Source organism: Podarcis raffonei, chromosome 2, assembly GCF_027172205.1.
Source record: "Podarcis raffonei isolate rPodRaf1 chromosome 2, rPodRaf1.pri, whole genome shotgun sequence".
In the NCBI taxonomy this organism is placed as follows: Eukaryota; Metazoa; Chordata; class Lepidosauria; order Squamata; family Lacertidae; genus Podarcis; species Podarcis raffonei.
Window position 1 is genome coordinate 16,601,510 of NC_070603.1, and position 20,949 is coordinate 16,622,458.

Consider the following 20,949-nt stretch of genomic DNA (forward strand, 5'->3'; position numbering starts at 1 on the left):
CCCCATTAGCTAAAGTGGTGCTTCAGGTTAAGAACAGTTTCAGGTTAAGAACGGACCTCCGGAACGAATTAAGTACTTAACCCGAGGTACCACTGTATGTGATTTTATGAGAACTGAAAATTGTACAATTTTACCCCATTTAAAAATGTCATGTAAATATATTTTGATAAGAGATCCTCAGACATTAAGAGGTTGAAAATTTAAAAAATGGCTGAGCCCCAAGTAGTAGATATATACAATGGTGTAGCTTGAGGGGGTACATTGGAGCGGTTGCCCCAGGCCCAGAATTGTTAGGGGCGCAAAATATCAACACCCAGTGCTGCCTCAATACAGTTGTGTGATTCCATCACTGGGCTCCATTAAAAACAACTTCTTCATGCAAACCAGGAAGTGACCTTTCCAGACAACAGAACTCTTCTTATCTCTGTGACTGTGATTTCCTGGGTGACATGGACACCTCTAGGTAGTTGTATGCACGTGTGAACTCTGTCCATTGCCCTCCCTCCCAACCTACCCACTTCTACATGGCCCTGGGCGTTGGGTATATGGATTTCAAATACTGGCTTACAAGCATGGTTTAAGATGAACATCTACTTTGTTCTTCCCCTGCTTCTTGTTCAGCCCTCCAGGGAGGAAACAAGCTAGAATTCTGGCTTAGCTTTACATGCAAGCCAGTGCTTGTGGTTTATTTAAGTTTTGACTAGCCCCTTTCCTCAAAGGGCTTTTCAGCTGAACCTTTAAAATCTTGTTGGGTGTAATGTAGAATGTAATGTACATTCAGAAGAGTGGGGTGGGAGACTCTTGCCAGTCAACAGAGTAAAGCTTACTTCAACACACCATTGGGTTTAAATGCAAACTGGTATGTTCTGCAGCTGAATGCCTCAGGCCTATTGCACAATTTTGCTAACCAATATTTTAACAAAATAAAGTTTCAGGTAAGCTAAACAAGCTGCTTTGTCATGAGCAATCGTAAAGCAGACAGACAAGTATCGGATGTGCCAGTTTGGGACATGTTAAGGCTTGCAGTTATCACGTTGAAGCCTGAGCAAAGGAAATTTTTCAAAAAGCAAACCAGATGGCACTCACAACCCAGTCACAGTTCTAAACTAAACATTTTTCTTCTAGATATAGAGATCAAAGCATCATTTGCAAATGAGGAATAATAACTGATTCTTGAGGGATCAGGTTAGATTTTCAAAGTTAGCCTAACAGCTCTGTAGGAGGAGATAAGTGGGTAAATATTACTAAAATTTAGTAGGGATGTTGAGGGGAAGTCTTATATTTGCAATTGATGCTGTATGCTGTTATTTCTATGTCCAGAAAAGGTGGGGAATCTGTGACCCTCCAGATATTGTTGGACCTTAACTTCTATCAACCTCAGACAGCATGGCCAATAGCCAGGAATTATGGGAGTTGGAGTCAAGCATATCTGGAGAGCCATAGGTTCTCCATTCCTGATCTAGAGGGATTTTATTTGGGCCGGTTTCATGCTAGTGTAATCCTGTGCAAGGGCTCCCGCTAGTGCAACAGGGCTTCCCTACCTCCCCTGCCTGTGTCCTGCACCTCCTCCAGGTCTGCTGTGGAGAGTCAGGAGAACCCCTGGAGCAGCTCATGGGGTGAAAGAGACGAGAGTAAAAGTGTGGAGACGAGAGTAAAAGTGTCTCTTAGACTGCTCTTAGTTTTGAATTTACAATGTGTACCTTGTGTGGTGTGGTGCTCTGCGGAAAGGTGGGCTATCGGTATTTTAAATTCTCAAACTTCCTACCCCCAGGGCCCCCTTGAAATGACTGAAAATTACTGAGGCCCACCAGTCACATAATGGTGGTGCAGCTAGGAGTCAGAGCAGGCCAATGAGGAGGCACTGGGCAGGCTGTGATACTGAAACCTACCTGAAAGTGGCCCAAGGCCCACTGTTTGAGAAACACTGTTGTAAATAATAATTTAAAAAGCCCTGTAGACTTGGTGACAGGAGAAACAATACTGGACTTCATGAAAACAACAAACTGAACAGCAAATTTGAGTCACTTATCCTTGGACATGTGGGTACTTTGTGTGTGTGAAGAAGCCCCTTACACACCTCCCTCCTCAAAGTTACATTAGGGCATGTTATGCATAGAAGCAGTACTGTGTGCTTTGTCGAAGCGCCCAGTCCTTTTATTTACATTCTTACCTACTACTCAGGATTCTGTGTCCCTCATATTTAGTTCCGACTCCTGATTTTGTGTATGTATTTGTAGGCTGTGTTGTAGACTGCCACATTACTGTGTTAACTGAGAGTGTGAGGGGCACTTCTTATCCATTAAAATCAATCAGTTTTTCAATTCAGCTCAGGGTGTAGGACATGTTCTGCAGTGCCTTTTGTAGTTAGGGGTTCCATTATTTTCCCCAGCGCTGAGATTTCTGCAGGATTTACTTACAACCTGGATTTAGCATATGTGAAATGGCAGCGAGACTGAAGGATGACAGTGTGCCATACTCAGCCCTAGTTACTAGGATTCACTTTTTCCAGGGTTTCATCTAAATTGCAGGCCTTCCAGCTCTGATTTCTTCCTTGGCAATACTTTTTCATTTTGAAATTACTGCTGTCAGCACTGCACTTTAAAGACCAATAGAAGGAAGTGTGTGGATGAAAAAAGAGCTGGTAATAGTTATAATTTCTCCAAGTGAAGCATCTATATACTATAGAACCATATTGATACTTAATGCTGGTGCTGTGATATGGTTTTGGAAGTGCGTGGTTGTCAACACATATGGCTCATTGAGATAATGCTGCATATTCATTATTCAGTGCAACTTTCATTGTGGGTAATATCTCTGCATATTCTCATAGGCCAGATTGTCATTGTGTGCTAAATATGCTAGGATTAAACAAAGCAAAGAGAGTGGCAAGCTCTTAGTTGAACTCTGAAATGGTGATATAGTTAATGAGTGCTTGGGAGCTCCAAGTCACAGAACCATTCATTGCTGCATGGGCCTTTGTACGGGTATAAAAGTTCCTATTCCAACAATCTTAATCTAATATTTAAGATAAGACACACAAGGTAGGCTTGTACTGAGGGGAATAGCAAAGCAGTTCTCATCTACTTGAAGCCAATGAACTTTAAAAATTGATAAACAGCCTCAGATATCAGCAAATAGCAGTAGAATCCTGATGGAAAAGGTACTGTTCTTCAGATGCTGATTTATTTCAGTAATGCAACTCTGTACATGCAAGTGGGGTGACGTCCAGTTGTTGGCCTTGTTAGGGAGCATTAGGGTCATATAACTCATAGCCAGTAGTGGAAACAACATGTGTACATGGAACATGAGATCATAGCCTTGGCTGGGGTGGAATGGGCAATATAGGAATTTAATTTTCAGCTGTTGCAACTGAACCTCTCTCTCTCCCCCACCCCCAGCCCAAATTATAATGTGGGCTTTTTACAGTTACTGGGAGAGAACAATGGTCACAGAAAGGATTCAGCAGGTGTTATGTTCTCAGTCCAATTCATTGTTTAACACACTTGGATTTTTGAGATTTGCTAGACTCTTGTTGGCCTTTGAAAGCATTACGAGTAGGATGACTTTTGTGATTCATTATACTTTCCCCAACACACATTGATTGCAACAAAAAGAGAGAGTCATATTGTAGCGGGAGATAGGTGTTCACCCATCTGAGTGATGATGAGGATTGTAAAGAACAAGGCAGACCTGCAAGAAAACATCACAGTGTAGCATGCTGATGTTCAGGATTCCAGTTGTTTCATTCCATTCCTTCACATACTGTTTTCCATCCATGCCCCACCCTCCGGTTGGGCTGTTTTGGGGCCCCGCTTAGATTTCCCCCCCAAAATACATTCTTTGTTCTTCTCCAAGCCTGCTGATGCCTTCCTCTTGTTCGCGTGAGTGGTGCTGGAGCATCTGATAACTGGCTGCAGTGTGCAGCTGCTTCCTAGCTCTCATCTAGGACAGTGTCAGGCTATAGTAATAGGTCAGAGGCTGGCATCAGGAGGATTGTGGGTGGACATGAGCAAAACTTTACAAAATAAGTTGGAGTCGCTGTGGAAAAGGAGCATTCTAATGGGGGTATGCTCTGGATGGCAGAGAGAGAAAGAGAACTTGCCTATTGGGTGCCAGAAAGAGCCTATTTCTCAACACCATTCATTTGCCAGGGAGATCAGATGGCAGCCTAGATAGAGGGATTCTCAGGCAGGCATACAGGGCAGAAAGCCTTGTGAGGAAGTCTGGGGTCTTAGTCCTGTCTGCTTAGACTATGCAATCAAAGAAAATCAAGGGAATACTAAATACTTACACCCGGTACAGCTCAGTTTTCTGTATCTAACCTCCTTTCCTGTGCCCATCTCTCCATTTCTCAGTTTGTCTACCATTTCCTTCCTCGCTTCTTCCCTCCTCACTGCTTTCCTTTGGACCACATCAGTGAGATCAAGGGTGGGGTTCTTGTTGTCTGGGCAGCCCAGGGCCTCCATACACACTGCTTAGGCTTGTGCCCCAGGGAAGTCACTTTGGGGCTGCTAACACAGCAGTTTATCTTCAGTCCCTGAGGCGCACTTCATTGTCTCTCGAGACACACAGATGTCAGCAACAAAAACCATTAGATAGCCAAGCACCATTCTCAATGTAGGCACCTTATTTTCTTGTACCTCAATTTAAAATAATCCCCTGTGCTTTATACTTGCTCATACTTTACACTTGCTCACCTTAGCATTTCTGTGACGCTAAACTTTCAGTAAAGAAAAGAGATATTTCACTTACAGTACATGGAAGAGTGAAGACCTTGTATGTTTAGAGCTGAGTCGCTTTTCATGACTCGGTGTGTGGGTTTACGTCAGTGTGTAGATTTACCTGCAAAGGATAACCTTAAACATTTCAAAATCCATTTGCATATATACAGCACCTTATTTCTCTTTCCTCTTAATCGTTCTGTGTTCTGATTAGGAATGTGATACTCTTCCCGAAAGCCTTTTGTTTCAATTACTTTCAGCCTGGCTGTTTTCAACTATTCTTATTTTCATGATGAGACAGTGTCATTGTTAATTGGGGTAGCGTCGATAGAACCAGTTCAATAATATATTGGCGATGTACACTTTTTTGAATAAGTCCCATTAAACTCCATGGGGTTTTAACTTCTAAGTAGACATGCATAATAATGTTCTATATGAGCCACAGCTAGCATAATATAGACTGGGAAACTGTTGTACAAAACACTCAAGATCAGCTTTTATGTTAAGATGGATTTTACTGTTCATGTGACTTTGGCAACACTTAGTAGTATCTTGGTCTCAATTACTTCTTACCCTTTGTTTTCATTTACTCCATTATTGATGTTCCTTTTCAGTAATTATTTCTTCAAAAATTTCTTCAATAATCTTTCAAAGCATTGAGGTTTTTATTTTTTAAAACTATTTCAGATCTCGTTGTCTGTTCCTGCACACTGCGTCTTGGTGATAAGATTCCCTTGTACTGGCTCAAAGCATTAAAAAAGAACAAGATGGTCACTGTCCTCATAGTTTAATGTCAGGCTATTATTTTGCATTTATTACTTGACATGGGTGTTAGGATCAGCAATGAAGACAGTGGTGTGGGTTTTACAGAAAAAATTGAATCAGAATTTCCTCCGTGACACTTAATACTTTGGCATCTGATCTACCATATGGTCTCAAGATGACTTTATAATATACAATTATAAAAACAGATATAGTAGTTGAAATGATAAAAAACAGATAAAACCATTCTAGCCAGAACATGACAGTTTAAATTAAGTAAAAGTGGTGGGACCCACAGAGTAGAATACCTTAAGAATCCAAGGCCAGTGTAAACAGGTGTATCATACAAAGAAAGCTATACAAAGAAGATGCTAGATGCACCTCTGTCCGAAGGAAGTCCCTCAATTTAGAGGCTGCCACATAGGAAGCCCTCTCCCAAGCCATCATTCCTTGCAATTGTGATTGTGGAACTATGAAGAGAGCTGCTTCTGCTGATCCTAATTTTTAAAAAGTAGGGATGGTGGTCATCTTTTAGATACTTGGGGCCTAAGTCATGCTGGGCTTTAAACATGAATATGAGCACCTTAAATTGGGTTCTGGAAACAAACTGCCAACCGGTGTTAGAGTTCTGTTTATTTTATTTAAAATTTATAAATTGCACTTTCATGTAAAACACCACAAGGCAATATACAGGCTAAAAGAACCACAATATTACAGTATAAACATAAAACGCATCAGTAAGAGCTGGGTGGAGTACTGTGGTCAAGTCATCTCTGTCCAAAGCGAGCCATAGCTAGGTAACCAGGTGTAGCTTGAAATAGACACCTTTTGCCATTGAGGTTACCCGAATCTCCAGAAATAACGTTGGATCTAGGAGCAATCCAAAGCTACAGGTGTGTCTTTTCCAGGAAAGTGAGAGCCCATCAGGAACAAGCTGTTTCCACACCTCATGGACTCCAGAAATCAGAAGACATTACACTTCTCTTTTCAGAACTGAATGTTTTATGAACAACTCAAATGATTTTCCAATATTTACTTAGGGAAAAATATTTAATACAGACTATTTATTTATATATCTAAAAATCCAAAGCTTTATCTGGAAATTATTTTGATTAGGGTACTTGTAAATATTTTTAGACATCAAGAACTAAAAAGTATTGACTTCCCTTACATTGTTTAAATTTGAAGGAGGAAATCATGAATGTAGAGAAAACTGTTCCACCGAGAGCTGTGCATGATAGGTCACTGTAGTCCTTCGATCTACTTTCATTGAGGGGATCCTTCAGTTTCACTGCCTGTAGAGGCACTCTCACTTCTTGTGAATTCCACTCCAAATGGAGGTGAATCTGACTCAGAACTTGTTGAGCCACGTTCTCTTTCACCGAACAATGATTTCATCTGCAACGAGTCTATAGGCAATTTATCACACTTCATCCTGTTCACTAGTTGTGCTTGTAACTGGTTCTCCTGCTGGAGCAAGAGAGAAACAGAAACAAGCTTAGCAGTGCGTTCATTTGTCAGTCTGTTCCTCTTCTTTATCTTGATTGCGTCAAAAGTTCTCCATTTCCGTTCACAGGAAGTGGCTGTTGGTGGAATGCTGAAGATCCTTACAGCAATCCTGGACAATTGCCGGGTGTTACAATATCCCTTCCACCATGTGAGGGGAGAAACAGCCTCAGATGCCCGCCAAACAATGTCTTGGCTCCAAAGTTTCTCTTTTGCACGATATTCAGCAATGTCTGCCATCACAGCTCTTTCATTAATGTTAGGGATGTTCTTAGCTAGTTCCATAATTATATCAAGAGCAGTGGCTATATCAGATTCTGATAAATGTTGTCCACAGTGCTGGGGGTCCAGTAGATTTGCTGCCAGATGAACTGGATGGGAGCATATCTCAGATACTTTAGTAAATCCTTGCTTTATTACTTCCGCCTCTTCTTTAGAGAGAGGCGAAGAAGGCAAAAGCTGAATTAGATTTTCATTCAGCTTTCTGAACATCTCTGGAATATATGAAAGGATTGGTGCATCTTCAAGCTTCTTAGTAGCCTCTGAAATTGGTAGTAGCAAATTGTATGCATCTTGAACTTTAACCCAAAACACGTCATCAAGAATCTGCTTACGAATGTTCTGAGGAATAATCTGGGATAGCGTTTCTTCTGTTGAAGCGTGCTGCAAACAGTTCATTGTATGCAACAGGCTCTCTAAACACTTGATAGCTGAGCTCCATCTAGTTTCTGATGGCAATAAAAGGGCATTTTCCTCCCCCTGCTTCTCTTTCTGTAATTTCTTCAGTGCTTGATTAGCTATTGGGTGATTGTTGAATACCTTCACAATAGCTTTGCCGTTTGCAAATATTGTTTTCATCGTACTGGCACTTAAGATATCTTTTGCCAGAAGGTTCAACCCGTGAGCAGAACAGACAAATACTATTAAGTGTGGGTACGTTGACTTTAATATTTCCCCTGCGCCTCTCATGCTACTCGTATTGTCGGTTACAAGGGCTTGTACCCTGGGTGGGCCTGCACGCTCAATCTCTTCACCCAGTATGTTGGCTATGTATTCACCAGTATGATGAGAAGGTTTGGTAGCAATTGCTTTGAGGAATATTGCTTCAGGTGTTGCAAACATAATGCTGAGAAGAGAATTTCCTTGTGTATTAGTCCACCTCTTTGGCATGAGTGTCAGCGATTCTGCTCGGCTGATCCTTTGAGCTACCACTGTTTGAACTCTGTTGTACTCTCTGTCTAAAAGAGGATGTGCTAAGCGATAATGGGATGGCAATTTATATGATGGGCGAATCAGCTTGTAAAGATCCTTCCAGTATTGATTTTCAACTATGGAAAGAGACGTACTACTTGCAAATATAGCTCGAGCTAACGCCTCGTCTGCTCTTTCCTGATCTTCCTTTGACATTTTGTCCACAAAGTTTGCTAAAAAATCTGATTGTCTTGAGTGGCTACCTACAGATGGCATATCTTGTGTCACTGACCTTGAAAAAGATGGTCCTGCTGCTTCTCCCTTCCCCAGAGCTGGCAGCGCAACACTTTCAGTTTTCATGTTTGGCAAATTCGCTGTTTCACTTGAGTTACCCAGTTCCTGGAACAAAGGGGAGGGGAGAGAAGGATTTTTTTTAGCCTACTCTAAATCTAGAGCTCTCTTGTCAACTTTACGGTAAAGCACTTTCTGGTTTTAAGAAATAATTTGCTAGAGATACAAGTCTGCATTGCTGTTAAGTATATTAGTTCGTTTACTTACAATTAATTCCTGAAGTAGACTTTTCCCAGATGTTGTTCCAGCACTTAACTGCAGTAGCTTCTTGTATGAGGATTGTATTCTTTCCGGACAATTCTTGCATATTGTCAGATGCCTCTTCATCCTTGTTGCATTATTCGCGTATGTCTGGCCACAGTATTTACACTGACCAACTCTCTTTCTTCCTTCAATGATTTCTATATAGTGGTGCCACACACCAGTTTTTTTCTGGTTAGGCATGATGATTAATTCAGAATACAGTCCAAAAGCACACAGTATCCTCTCAAAAACTGAACTGATTTCGATACAAAAGGCTTCCAGTCTCTCTCTAGCTCCTAATGAGAAATGAGACACTGCTCTGTGTGTTTAGCAGTGATGTGGAGCGGAAAATTTTCTGTAATGGAAAATTTTCGTAGCTGTTCTCTTCCCCCCCCCCCCTCTCTCCTCTGAAAATTTTCCATTCCCATACCTCGGTGAAAGCTAAACTCTGGAGTGGATTAATGAACAGTGCTATGTCATGTAGATCTCTTGGCTAAGATTAGCATATTAATAGTTTCCAGTGCTTTTCTTTAAATGTAAACAATGTAAGGGAAGTGGCATGCTTCTGACCTGCATATTTTAAGACATTACAAGTTATTTAATAGCAATGACCAAATAAAGCTTTGGTTTGTTTTCGTTTTTATACAACTCATTTACAGTGATTCCATTTGCCCCAGCTTCATGTAAGTAAATTTTTCAGTTCAATACTTTAGGCTGCTGAGGGAAAATGGAACTATTTCCACAGCATATAAAACATGCTAATTAATATTTTGAACAATTTAGGGCATCGGGAACTGTTCAGGTTTTTTGGGGGGTTTTGCACAAAAAACCACCTCTGATTTATTGTTACACCTGTTTGCCTGTTTGCATTCATTTTCAGTACTTTCAGTATCATCAGCCAGTTACAAAACTTACGGTAATAAATGGATTTTTTTCTACCTTTAAATTAATGAGTGCAGATGGCAATTGTAATCCAGTGCTGGTTCTGCTGCATTCTGTTTCTTCAACACTTAATTCCAAATTTGGGTCCATGAGAACTCAGTGTCCAGAGGTTACCTGGCCCTCTTACCTTTTGTTGTGGCCCCCTTAGCTAGTATGTCTAAATCCCTACAGAAGAGCCATGAATTAATTAAAACTCAGGGGAATCAGGGTAGTACTTGTGAATTTCATCTACTGGTTTCCTACCTAGCTTTTTCACTTGGACTGCAACTGCTGCTGGGGGAAAAAAATAGACTGTTGCAAGTCAGGGTAAAGCCAATCCTCAACAGCTTTCCAAATATGTTAATAGAGTTTAATGAGTGGTTGATCATAATCTTTATCAGTTAGAGCTCAATACAGTTCTGTTTTGACATGGACATGTGGTAGATACTTATCAACGTATTTGAATGGCTTGCAGATGATACAGCCTGTTATAAAGTCCCTGGCTACGTTTCGTAACCAAATTGAATATCCTTTATACAGACACACTTGCAATAACCTTTCATGCACTCATTTTTCATGGAACCGTTAGATCACAATACTTGACACCCCTTGATTTATTTCATTTACTGAAAATGGGTATGGGACTCGGAACTGGGATTCAAACTTGAAATAGAGAATTGTGTCCCAAGCAGCACACCAAATGCCATTCTGGTTCTTCAGCCAGAGATGTAGTGTTACAATATTTTTGTTGCGTTAAAAACAGGCAAGAGTTGGTCTGTTATCTGAACTTGAAAGATAGAATTGTGTCCTGAATGTATGTATCAAATTTCAGCCTGATATGAATGTGAAACAGGCAAGCTAAATCAAAGGCTTCACTTGGCTTAGCCAATAATTGGGTTGTAAAGAATCAGGAAATCTTCAAGCCTGGTTCTCTGTTGCTAAGGAAAATGATCTACCTGTCAGCCTGCCTACCTATTTTCACCAGTTGTGGAAATAAAATGGGATAGTCCTTCTTCATGCTGCCTTTAGGTATTTTCAAGGAAAACTAGAATGAAAACCTTGCGCTGATGTCTCATATGGTGTGGCTTTCCAACAAGTGAGGATCCTTTGGCTCTCAAGATGTTGCTGGACTGCTTTTCCCATAATCCCTGACCACTGACCATGCTTGCTGAGACTGATGGAAGATATAGTCCAACAACATTTGAAGTCACAGGTTTCCCATACTTGCGCTATAGGATCCTGGGTAGTGGCAGTGGGTTGTTGTTGAAAGAGAGGTTGAAAATCCCAGACATGCACAGTTGAAGCACCTCGGGTGGTTTAAATTCGTGCTGTGATAAATGATGCTTATTTTTCAAGCTGGTCTGTCATCTAAACAAAAAGAGCCAGTCCTTAGATTTTGAGTTTCTCAGAATATTCTACTATACTATACATCTTAGAAATTTTATCCATCAATTTTCTGTGCTTCCAGGGATGTCCTGCATATCTAGACTCCAGAACTCAGTCTGTTGGTTTCCCCCCCTTATGTTACCTGTGTATCACAAATTTCCTTTTAGGGGCTCTTGCTACAGATGTGAGGTTCTCTCATTTTAACTTCCCAATAACTCTGGGTTTAAATGTCACTTTTTAAAAATACCCAATCCTAAACTTTAGCCAGTGGACCATACTGGTGCAGTCCTGATCATACCATGTATAGTATGTTTCTGTTGTGTACGCAGTGTTACAAAACAACATGAGTGTGTCAAACACAGTGGTGTGTATTAGGAGCAGCTCAAGGTGTGCTTTAAGGAAAAATAAATGGCTAGGCTTTCCTGTATTCTTTGTGCAAGAGCTTGATCCATCAAGACTTCTTGCAGAACTTGTTTGTCATAAAAGGAACTTACTCTAACTTCCATGACCCTTTTTCTGATGATATAGTTGAGGACCCAGCCTGCTGTTCTTTTTCCTGTGCCCCCATGTCCATAGGACTACATCAGTGGTGTCCAAACTTTTTTCAAAGAGGGCCAGATTTGATGAAGTGAAGGGCCGTGAGGGCCGACCAGAGGGCCAACCAAAGTTGTTAACTTTTTGGGGGATAAAAGTTGTTGAGCATTTTTTAAAGGATTTTACCCCAGGAAATAAACTGCCACAGGAGCCAGATTAAATTGACCGGTGGGCCAGATTAGGCCCCTGAAACGGACTTTGGACATGCCTGGACTACATGCTTTGAGGGATTACTTGTAATCGTTTCTCCCTGAGGTCTCACTGAATTGAAACTAGGCATCTTTCAGGGTTGCATCCCAGGCTTGGCTTAAGCCCTGGAGTCTCTTCTGTTGGTCTACCACAGTGAAGTTGATACTCTGGTTTCCATATAGTTCTGTTGGGAAATAATTACTTGAGCCTTGAGGGAAGGAGCAGTGACCAAGAGGCCAAAGCAGTCCAAGTTTCTGCCAAAAGGCCAGAATATCCACACCTGTGGCTTGCCTCGCCCAGTTGAACCACCACAATATTTACCACACTGTGTCTCAAACAGAGCCCAGGAGTTAATAAGGTACATGTGCCTAGAAGTATGAAAAGCAGCATCTGAACTAGAAGGCGAAGGACTATGTAGCACAGAGCATCTGAAAATGTCATTTGCATATACTTATGATTTCTGGGTTGTATTAAAGAGGCAGTTCATAAGTGCAGTGGACTTCCACTTGTGCAGTTGGACTTGGCTTTCCTCTTCTCCCTTCTCTAACGCCTTCTCCGGACTCTCAAAATCTTCTCTGGAGGGTTGGAACCCTTTGGAGTAGATTTTGGAGGCACAATGGAAGCTGCTGGGGGAAAAGAGGAAGGTGAAGTCTGGTTGCATAAGCAAACTTCGCTTGAGCAGTGTTGGATTTTGCCCTAAGAAATTGCCTTTATATATTTCTGAGAAATAACTGCAATGCAAAGGGGAAGTTGGAAGTGTATACTTTCTGTCCCTTCTGACTCTTAGAGGGAAGCTCTGTATAAAGATTTATAAGAAAACTCTTGTTCCATAACTGCCTTGGGTCTCCTAGAGATGTGAATTTGCATAAGACATAACTTTGAGACTAAAATGTGCCTATTTATCTTTGGTTCTATACATTTTAGTACTTTGCCAAAGTAATAAAGCATGCTTGGGGGCATTGTATAATTGAGCTGAATGTTGCGTTTATTGGGATTGTTAAAACCAGCTCAGATCCAGATTCTGTTAGTTTAGATAGTGGGTTAAGAGGAAGATAAATTAACATATCACTGAAACCCAGTGATAAGAGGTTCATCTGAGCAGTTCCAGTAAAGCAGTATGCAATGCTAAGTGTTAAAAGTTGCAGTTCCAGATCTAGTCCTTTGTTTGATTTTGCAGGGAATGCTAAAACCTCTCATTGTTTTCAGTTCTGCATTTGCTCTGATGCTTGCGTCATTGTGTCTTGTAATGCTGGGTGGGGTGTTATTTGCTTGCCACAATTCAAGGTGGAATCAAAGAAGTGCAGTAATTTATACTGAATAGTAATGCTGCTTTGTGTATTGTTTTAGTTCAGTAGCTGTGCCAGGTTTGCCTGATGAAATCAAGGGGTTAGAAAAGGAAGAGCCCACAAACATACGTCTTTTGGGGACTCACAATATCTCCCTTGAAGGTGGGGGGGGTTGTGTCTGTTTTCACTCTGGAACCCCCAACACCACCAAATTGCCTTACTGAATGTCTATTCAATTTTTTTTATTTATACTATTCCTGGGACCCATAAGAATAGATCTTCAACTTACCTATTCCCTACTTTTCTCTTCACCAAAGGAACTGGTGAACAGCTTACAATTAGATTGATCCACAGTTGTTTACCCATAGAATCTCTTCTGGTGGTAGGAAGCTAGACACCTTTCAAAGAGGTGAGAGGACTGAGACAAAGGTATATTCCTAAATGTTCCACAATACGGGGGTGGGGGTAGAAAGTACAGTACAGTTCAGGGCTTGGTGGCTGCATAGCAAAGATGTCTTCTATTGCTGTTCACAGCTTTTTGACAATGTGGATGTGTTAATGAGAGCGAATGAAAATAAATCCTCAGATGCACTGTTTCTAGAGATACAGTGGGGCAGGGGACAGCTGTTGCGATGAAGAATACTGCCACATTCAGCATACAGCTTGAAGTGAAACCAGATGGCCCTCTCTTTGGTATATTAAAAGGGCATGCTGATTTTGTTTGTGAAGCTGCAATTTATTTAGAGTATTCTGTTAAAGTCTCCTTCAAGCAGCAGTTAAAACTTGTCTCTGCAGCAGATCCAAGATACTAATGCCTTGCCTTGCAGCAGTGGTGGGCAATTTGTTCTCTGCCAATGGGCATATTGGAAGTAGATCCCAAATTGGATAGCTAGGGTTGCCTTGATTTTAGTTGCTTCCAAGTGGCATAATTTCGCATAATGTTTTAATGAACTGGCACATGCAGAATAACTATTATCTGGTATCAAACAGTACTTTTTTGGGCAAGATCTGTGAACATGTGGTGGTGGCACAACTCCAGGGATTCTGGGATGAAATTGACTATCCTAGATTCCTTTTAGCCTGGCTTTCAGCCTAGTTTCAAGACTGAAACTGCCCTGGTTGCCTTAGGGGGTGGCTTTCAGCGGAAAATGGTTGGGGGAGTACAACTCCGACGGTTCTCCTGGTCTGCTCAGCAGCATTTGATACCATTGAACATTGTATTTGTCTGGGCTGCCATGTGGAGCTGACCATTAAGGTTGTGATATTGAGGTTGTGATATTGAACTACCTCTGGGTCAGTTTTGCAAGATATAACCTAGAAGGTGGTACTGGGGACTTCTCGTCTTCCCAGTAGAAGTGACCTATGGGGTTTCAGAAGTTTTCATCTGGTCCTCTATGTTGTTCAACATCTTTTTGAAACCACTAGAAGTGCACTGGAAATTTGACCCACCGTATTATCAATTCGTTTGTACTATCCATCTCTATCTCTCTTATATGACTGATCCTAGGAAGACAGTGGAAATCTTGGACCCTTGATTATCTGCTGTGAAGGATTGGATTGGGCTATTAGCTGAAACTTGATCTAGACAATAAGTACTACTGATGGTTGATAGACCTTCTGATTAGGGTTTAGGGTTACAGCCTGTCTTGGATACAGTAGCACTCTCCATAAAAGATCAGGTTTGTAGTTTGTTGGTGCTCCATGACCTATTGTCTCTCCTGTTGAATATGCAGGAGGTGCTGGTGGCGAGGAGTGCCCTTTCCAAGCTCTGGCTAGTATGCCAGCCGTAACCATACCTGATTCAAAATGACTATCTTAATTATAAGGGTAGGCCTCTTGCGCCAGACTCTGATTCGGGTTTTGGTAAAAACAAAGTAGATGCAAACGAAACAAAATAACAAAAATATTATTATTATTATTATTATTATTATTATTATTATTATTATTATCCTGAAATCTGCCCCCACTTGCGTAAACTGCATCCCTTAACATTTTGTTATGGCTGTAGTGCAGCGTGGTAGAGGACAGTCTGCCTAGAACCAAGTATACAGTACAGTCTCCTCCAAGTAGTATTTCTTAACATTTCACCTGATTGATGGTAGAGTTCACTGGGTATGAGCTGCGTTTCATATCACTTTTCATACAGAGTGCATACTGAAATGATCGAATTTGACCATTCTCTTACTGGAGTGCACACACTGGCTTAATACTTCCCACCCATTATCTTGATGTTAGCTGCTGTTTTAAAAGTCTTTCAAGAAACATAAAACCTGCCACATCCTGACATGTACCATTTAAACAGAATGCTTCTGAAACTTGGAGAAGCTGGTTTTGAAAAAAGGAAAGCAAAAAAAAGGAAAGCCCTTCCTTCCATGATCTTTTCTGTAATGAACATTATAGTTGACACAATAATGGCTCTGGCATATTAGCCATGTTGGTTACGTGCCAGTATGGTTTCCTTAGCAATGAAATTCCTCAAGCAGTGGTTGCTGATGTAAACATAACTGAAAGCTTAGTGTTGTGTGCCCTGCATACAGGCTGAGAGTCATCGTCCCCCCTCCACTTTTTAACGTGTGCTTTGTGTTTGTGGTGTTCATTTCAAGGCAGGTTAGAACAGGTTCCTGCTTTTTTCCCTTTCTTGTGGGGCAAAGGCACAGGCCAGAACCATTTTTATCACTGGGAGATTTACTTGTTAATTTGTGTGGTGTGGGACTGTATTCCACATTTTGCCTCCCCATCTACAGGGTGTGGTCACAAGAGTGTACTGGCCGGGTTGCATGTGAATAGTATGCCTACTTTATTTGCCCTGGAAAATCTGAGAAACTAACCTTTAACCCTCAGATCTTTTAGTTTAGAATGGGTTTGTATTTGGCAAGTTTTTTGATATTTTCTCCACCTCCTGACTTCATACTCAACAAGTGATAATTTAATTTGGGGGTGATCCTGACTTCTGCATCAGAGAAGGATTTGGAATCTGAAAATTTTGGGCACAAATTAGTCTCTGCAAGGGAGAATGTGGGCAGCATCAAAACTACCCCCAAACTGGAAGGACAGGCTTTGGAAAGTTGTTGCAAGTAATTTATCTAGCAAAGAATACCTGGCATATTGCACCCAAAGGGGCACTAAAATAAATGACACCTATTTTAAAAAAGAATACTGAAATGAACAAACAGTTCTAAAGCAAATAATTATAGAAAATTGAATGATATGATTCTAGGGGTAGCCAATATCTCCGATTATCTCTGACTATTGGCCATGTTGGCTGGAGATGATGGGATTGTAATTCTGCAACATCTGCAGGGCACCATGTTGATTACCCCTGAATGCATAAACAGCTCATAATATTTACTGATCACCATTCATACATTGTTGTATAAATGATAGCATCTATGTTTTAGAACTCTGGAGGAATGAAAAATGATACACATTTTGAACAAATGATAAGCAATTTGAACAAATGATAAGCAACTTGAACAAATGATAAGCAATTTGAACAAAGTGTGTGTCATCTCATTGTATCAATGTCAACTACAGTGGTACCTCGGGTTACAGACTCCGCTAACCCAGAAATAGTACCTCGGGTTACTAACTTTGCTTCAGGATGAGAACAGAAATCGTGCGGCGGCAGCAGCAGGAGGCCCCATTAGCTTAAGTGGTGCTTCAGGTTAAGGACAGTTTCAGGTTAAGAATGGACCTCCGAAACGAATTAAGTACGTAACCAGAGGTACCACTATATTTGTGACTTTTACAGAGATAGTGGGTGTAAAAACCTTTAAAAATCAGTAGTTTTAAAAGCTAATATAGCTAGAGTAAAACACTCAGATCAGGTCTCAAAGGAACAAGCCAAAATATTAATAAGACAGGTGACAAAGCCCTCATCATAGGCATAAGGAATTCAGATAAACATTTAAAATTGTGCGTTTAATCATAACAATAATCATAACTGGAAAAAATATGTAAATGAAGTGGGAATAGTAAGGTGAAAAGAAGACTCAGCTAACTACCAATCATTGAGCTTGACATCAATACCAGGAAAGATCCTAGAATAGATAATTACAGTCAGTCTCTGAGCACTTAGAAAAACTTGCTGTGATTACTAAGACCCAGTATGGGTTTCTCAAACAGGTGATGCCAGAGGAATCTCATTTTTTTCCTCTTTTTTGATAGAGTTACAAGCTTGATGGATAAGGGGAATGTTGTGGACATAGTGAATCTTTATTTCAATAAGGCTTTTGACAGAGTCCCCCACAATATTCTTGCGGAGACGCTAGTATAATATGGGCTGGACCAAGTTACTGTTGGGGGGATTTGTAGCTGGTTGGTTGACCAAACCTAAACAGTGCTCACCAATGGTTCCTCATCATCTTGGAAAAAAGTGACAAGTGGGGTGCCTCAGGGTTCTGTCCTAGGCCTGTTTTTGTTCAGTGTCAAAAGACACTGAACGGGATGCTCATCAAATTTGCCTATGACATGCTGCCGAAGACAGAATTGAGATTCATGATGACATGGAGAACCGGGCCAAAACTAACAAAATGATTTCAGTAGGGATGAATGTAAAGTTCTACACTTAGACAGGAAGAACCAGCTGCACCATTATAAGATGGGGGACTCCTGGTTTGCCAGTAGTCCATGTGAAAAAGCTACAGGGGTCTTAAAAAGGTAAAGTAAAGGGACCCCTGACCATTAGGTCCAGTCGTGACCGACTCTGGGGTTGCGGCGCTCATCTCTGTTTATTGGCCGAGGGAGCCGGCGTACAGCTTCCGGGTCATGAGGCCAGCATGACTAAGCCGCTTCTGGCGAACCAGAGCAGCACATGGAAACACTGTTTACCTTCCCGCTGGAGCAGTACCTATTTATCTACTTGCACTTTGATGTGCTTTCAAACTGCTAGGTTGGCAGGAGCAGGGACTGAGCAATGGGAGCTCACCCCGTCGCGGGGATTCAAACCTCCGACCTTCTGATCGGCAAGTCCCAGGCTCTGTGGTTTAACCCACAGCGCCGCCCGCGTCCCTACAGGGGTCTTAGTAGTCCGCAAACTTAACATGAGCCAACAGTGTGATGTAGCAAGCAGGTTTTCAGAAGAGTGTCCTGCACTGTGACATTGGACACCCCTAGCCTAACACCTCTGGCCAAGGTGCAGCCTCTTGACACCTCCATCTGCCAGCAATCATCCTTCTCCTTCTGGGGAGGTTGCTTAGAGCTGAGGCAGCTTTGACTCCATTTCCACAGAAACACCAGTGCGAACAAACTTCACAGAGCCAACCCACACCTCAAATACTCAACTAGTAGCCAGAAATAGCCAGATTTTTGCAAAAAGTTCATGCACTTTGAGGAAATCATATTGTCTGTACTATGCATCTTTACATCCTTAATACTTTTATGATTAATCTGCAAATACTTGCATTAATTCAAATTATGCCTGTCCTTGGTGTAATTTAATTCATAAATAAATAATTATGAGTGTGTCCTAGCTCAAAATGCATTGAGGCTTTGTACCTTATGCTGACTCCTGCCAACCTAGCAGTTCGAAAGCAAGTCAAAATGCAAGTAGATAAATAAGTACCGCTCCGGCGGGAAGGTAAGCAGCGTTTCCGTCCGCTGCTCTGGTTCGCCAGAAGCGGCTTAGTCATGCTGGCCACATGACCCGGAAGCTGTACGCCGGCTCCCTCGGTCAATAAAGCAAGATGAGCGCCGCATCCCCAGAGTCAGCCACGAGTGGACCTAATGGTCAGGGGTCCCTTTACCTTTATGCTGATGCTTTTGAATTATGGTGCTGGAGGAGATTCTTGAGAGTCCCATGGACTGCAAGAAGATCAAACCTATCCATTCTTAAGGAAATCAGCCCTGAGTGCTCACTGGAAGGGCAGATCCTGAAGCTGAGGCTCCAATACTTTGGCCACCTCATGAGAAGAGAAGACTCCCTGGAAAAGACCCTGATGTTGGGAAAGATGGAGGGCACAAGGAGAAGGGGACGACAGAGGACGAGATGGTTGGATAGTGTTCTCGAAGCTACCAGCGTGAGTTTGACTAAACTGCGGGAGGCAGTGGAAGACAGGAGTGCCTGGCGTGCTCTGGTCCATGGGGTCACAAAGAGTCGGACACGACTAAACGACTGAACAACAACATGCTGAAGAATTAAATTGTCCACTTACTGAACTTTTGTTAACTGTGAAGAAGTAGCAATTACTGGTCAACTGCATGGTAAAAGCTAGACGGTTCTACTGACTGCAAATTACTTCATCAAAATTTCCTCACCCCCGTCATCCTTGCAACTTTATTAACTTATCCCATTTGCTGTTTATTAGTTAAAGGAAACCAGTGCGTCAAGGCTCCACAGAGGTAATAATCAGGTGCACGGTTTGTTTCTGGGCTGTTCTGTTTTGCCTCGAATGACGGCAGTTGCCCTGCAAAAATGATGCATTGGCACAGTGGTGTTTCCTACCATGGCTTTTTAAGTAGTATCTGTCTCATACTTCCAAGCACATCAATGCCACTTTAAAGTGCAGTATTGCTGTAGCTCAGTGCAAAGCACATCTTGGAAAGCATTGTGTTTAACATGCTCTCATTATTGCATTTAATAGGCATTGCCAATAGTTAACAACAGTGGATGGGGAATTCTTGAATTTAGAAAGAGGAGAATGGAGCGTTGCCCTGTCCTGCCAAGAGTCAAGGTTCTGGGGCTTCTTTGTTTTTCCCCCTGCATGATTTATATGCCTTTTCCCACGTGAATTATTGTAGTCTCAGTGTACTTGCGCTTTTGGCAGCTCTAAGAAATGCTGGCAATCTTTGCTGTTTCCCTTCCTCCCCAATTTTTGGATATTTGGGATGTCACTGGCTGTTCCATTATTGTTAGGGCTTGATCTCACCATTTGGCACAATTTGAATAGTATTTTACTTCAGAAGGCCATTGTTGAAACTCAGTAATTCTTTGTCCCCAGTTGAAAGGTAAAGGGCAATAATTTCTCTAATTAAATGGACAAAAATAATTGCACACTTGGACTCTGAACAACAATTTTGTATTTTCTCCCTAAACTTCATTTTTTCTTACATTCATGGAATGTGGGTGTGCTTTTGGAAGTCAGTCTTTCTGTCAATTCCTACAGCCTTTCTTTTTGCCACCCACTGAACAGTCAACCTCAAAGGCATAGTGCCTCCTGCCAAGCTGCTCTGCACCCTAATGGGATGTGAAATCTGCTGGAAGTCGTGTATGCCTGTGATGAAAAGTCCTATATATATTTCTGCCCACTGTCACGGACAACTGACTTACAACATGTTATGCTACCTTTCACGTATTAATCACTCTGTGTGTGTGTGTGTGTGTGTGTGTGTGTGTGTCTGTTTGTTTGTTTCAGGTTCATTTTCAGTTGTATAGTTTTGGTAGACTTCCAGGTGTATATTATCAATTGGCAATCTTCAGTGTTTTACACAAGATTTATATATCTGACCTGGCATAGAAACTGTGTGTTATTGAAGGATCCTGAGAAGTTCAGCTTTTCATTTAAAAAGTGAAATCTTTAAATCTGTAAGCCACCCTGAGGAACAGGTGGGATGATAATAATAATAATAATAATAATAATAATAATAATAATAATAATAATAATGCCTGCACAGAGATGTTAGAAAGCATGTACAGTGGTACCTCGCAAAACGAATGCCTCGCAAGACGGAAAACTCGCAAGAAGAAAGAGTTTTCCGTTTTTCGAGGTGCTTCGCCAGATGAATTTTCCTATGGGTTTGCTTCACAAGAAGAAAGCCCATAGGGAAATCTCCGGGGACCTCTTTTAAAATGCTGGCGGTCG

General features: G+C 41.5%; 2 protein-coding genes across 5 annotated transcripts in view; one reads left to right on the forward strand and one right to left on the reverse strand.

The window, feature by feature from the left end:
* The window catches only part of DIP2B (disco interacting protein 2 homolog B), a 182,291-nt gene that overhangs the window by 40,996 nt on the left and 120,346 nt on the right, over positions 1 to 20,949 (forward strand). The window lies entirely within an intron of this gene.
* LOC128407119 (uncharacterized) lies at positions 5,493 to 9,234 on the reverse strand. Its single transcript, XM_053375106.1, has 2 exons — positions 8,739 to 9,234; positions 5,493 to 8,579 (listed from the first exon to the last, which is right to left on the reverse strand). Exons 1-2 carry the CDS (start codon positions 8,973 to 8,975, stop codon positions 6,750 to 6,752), a joined length of 2,067 nt encoding a protein of 688 aa, XP_053231081.1. The 5' UTR covers positions 8,976 to 9,234; the 3' UTR covers positions 5,493 to 6,749.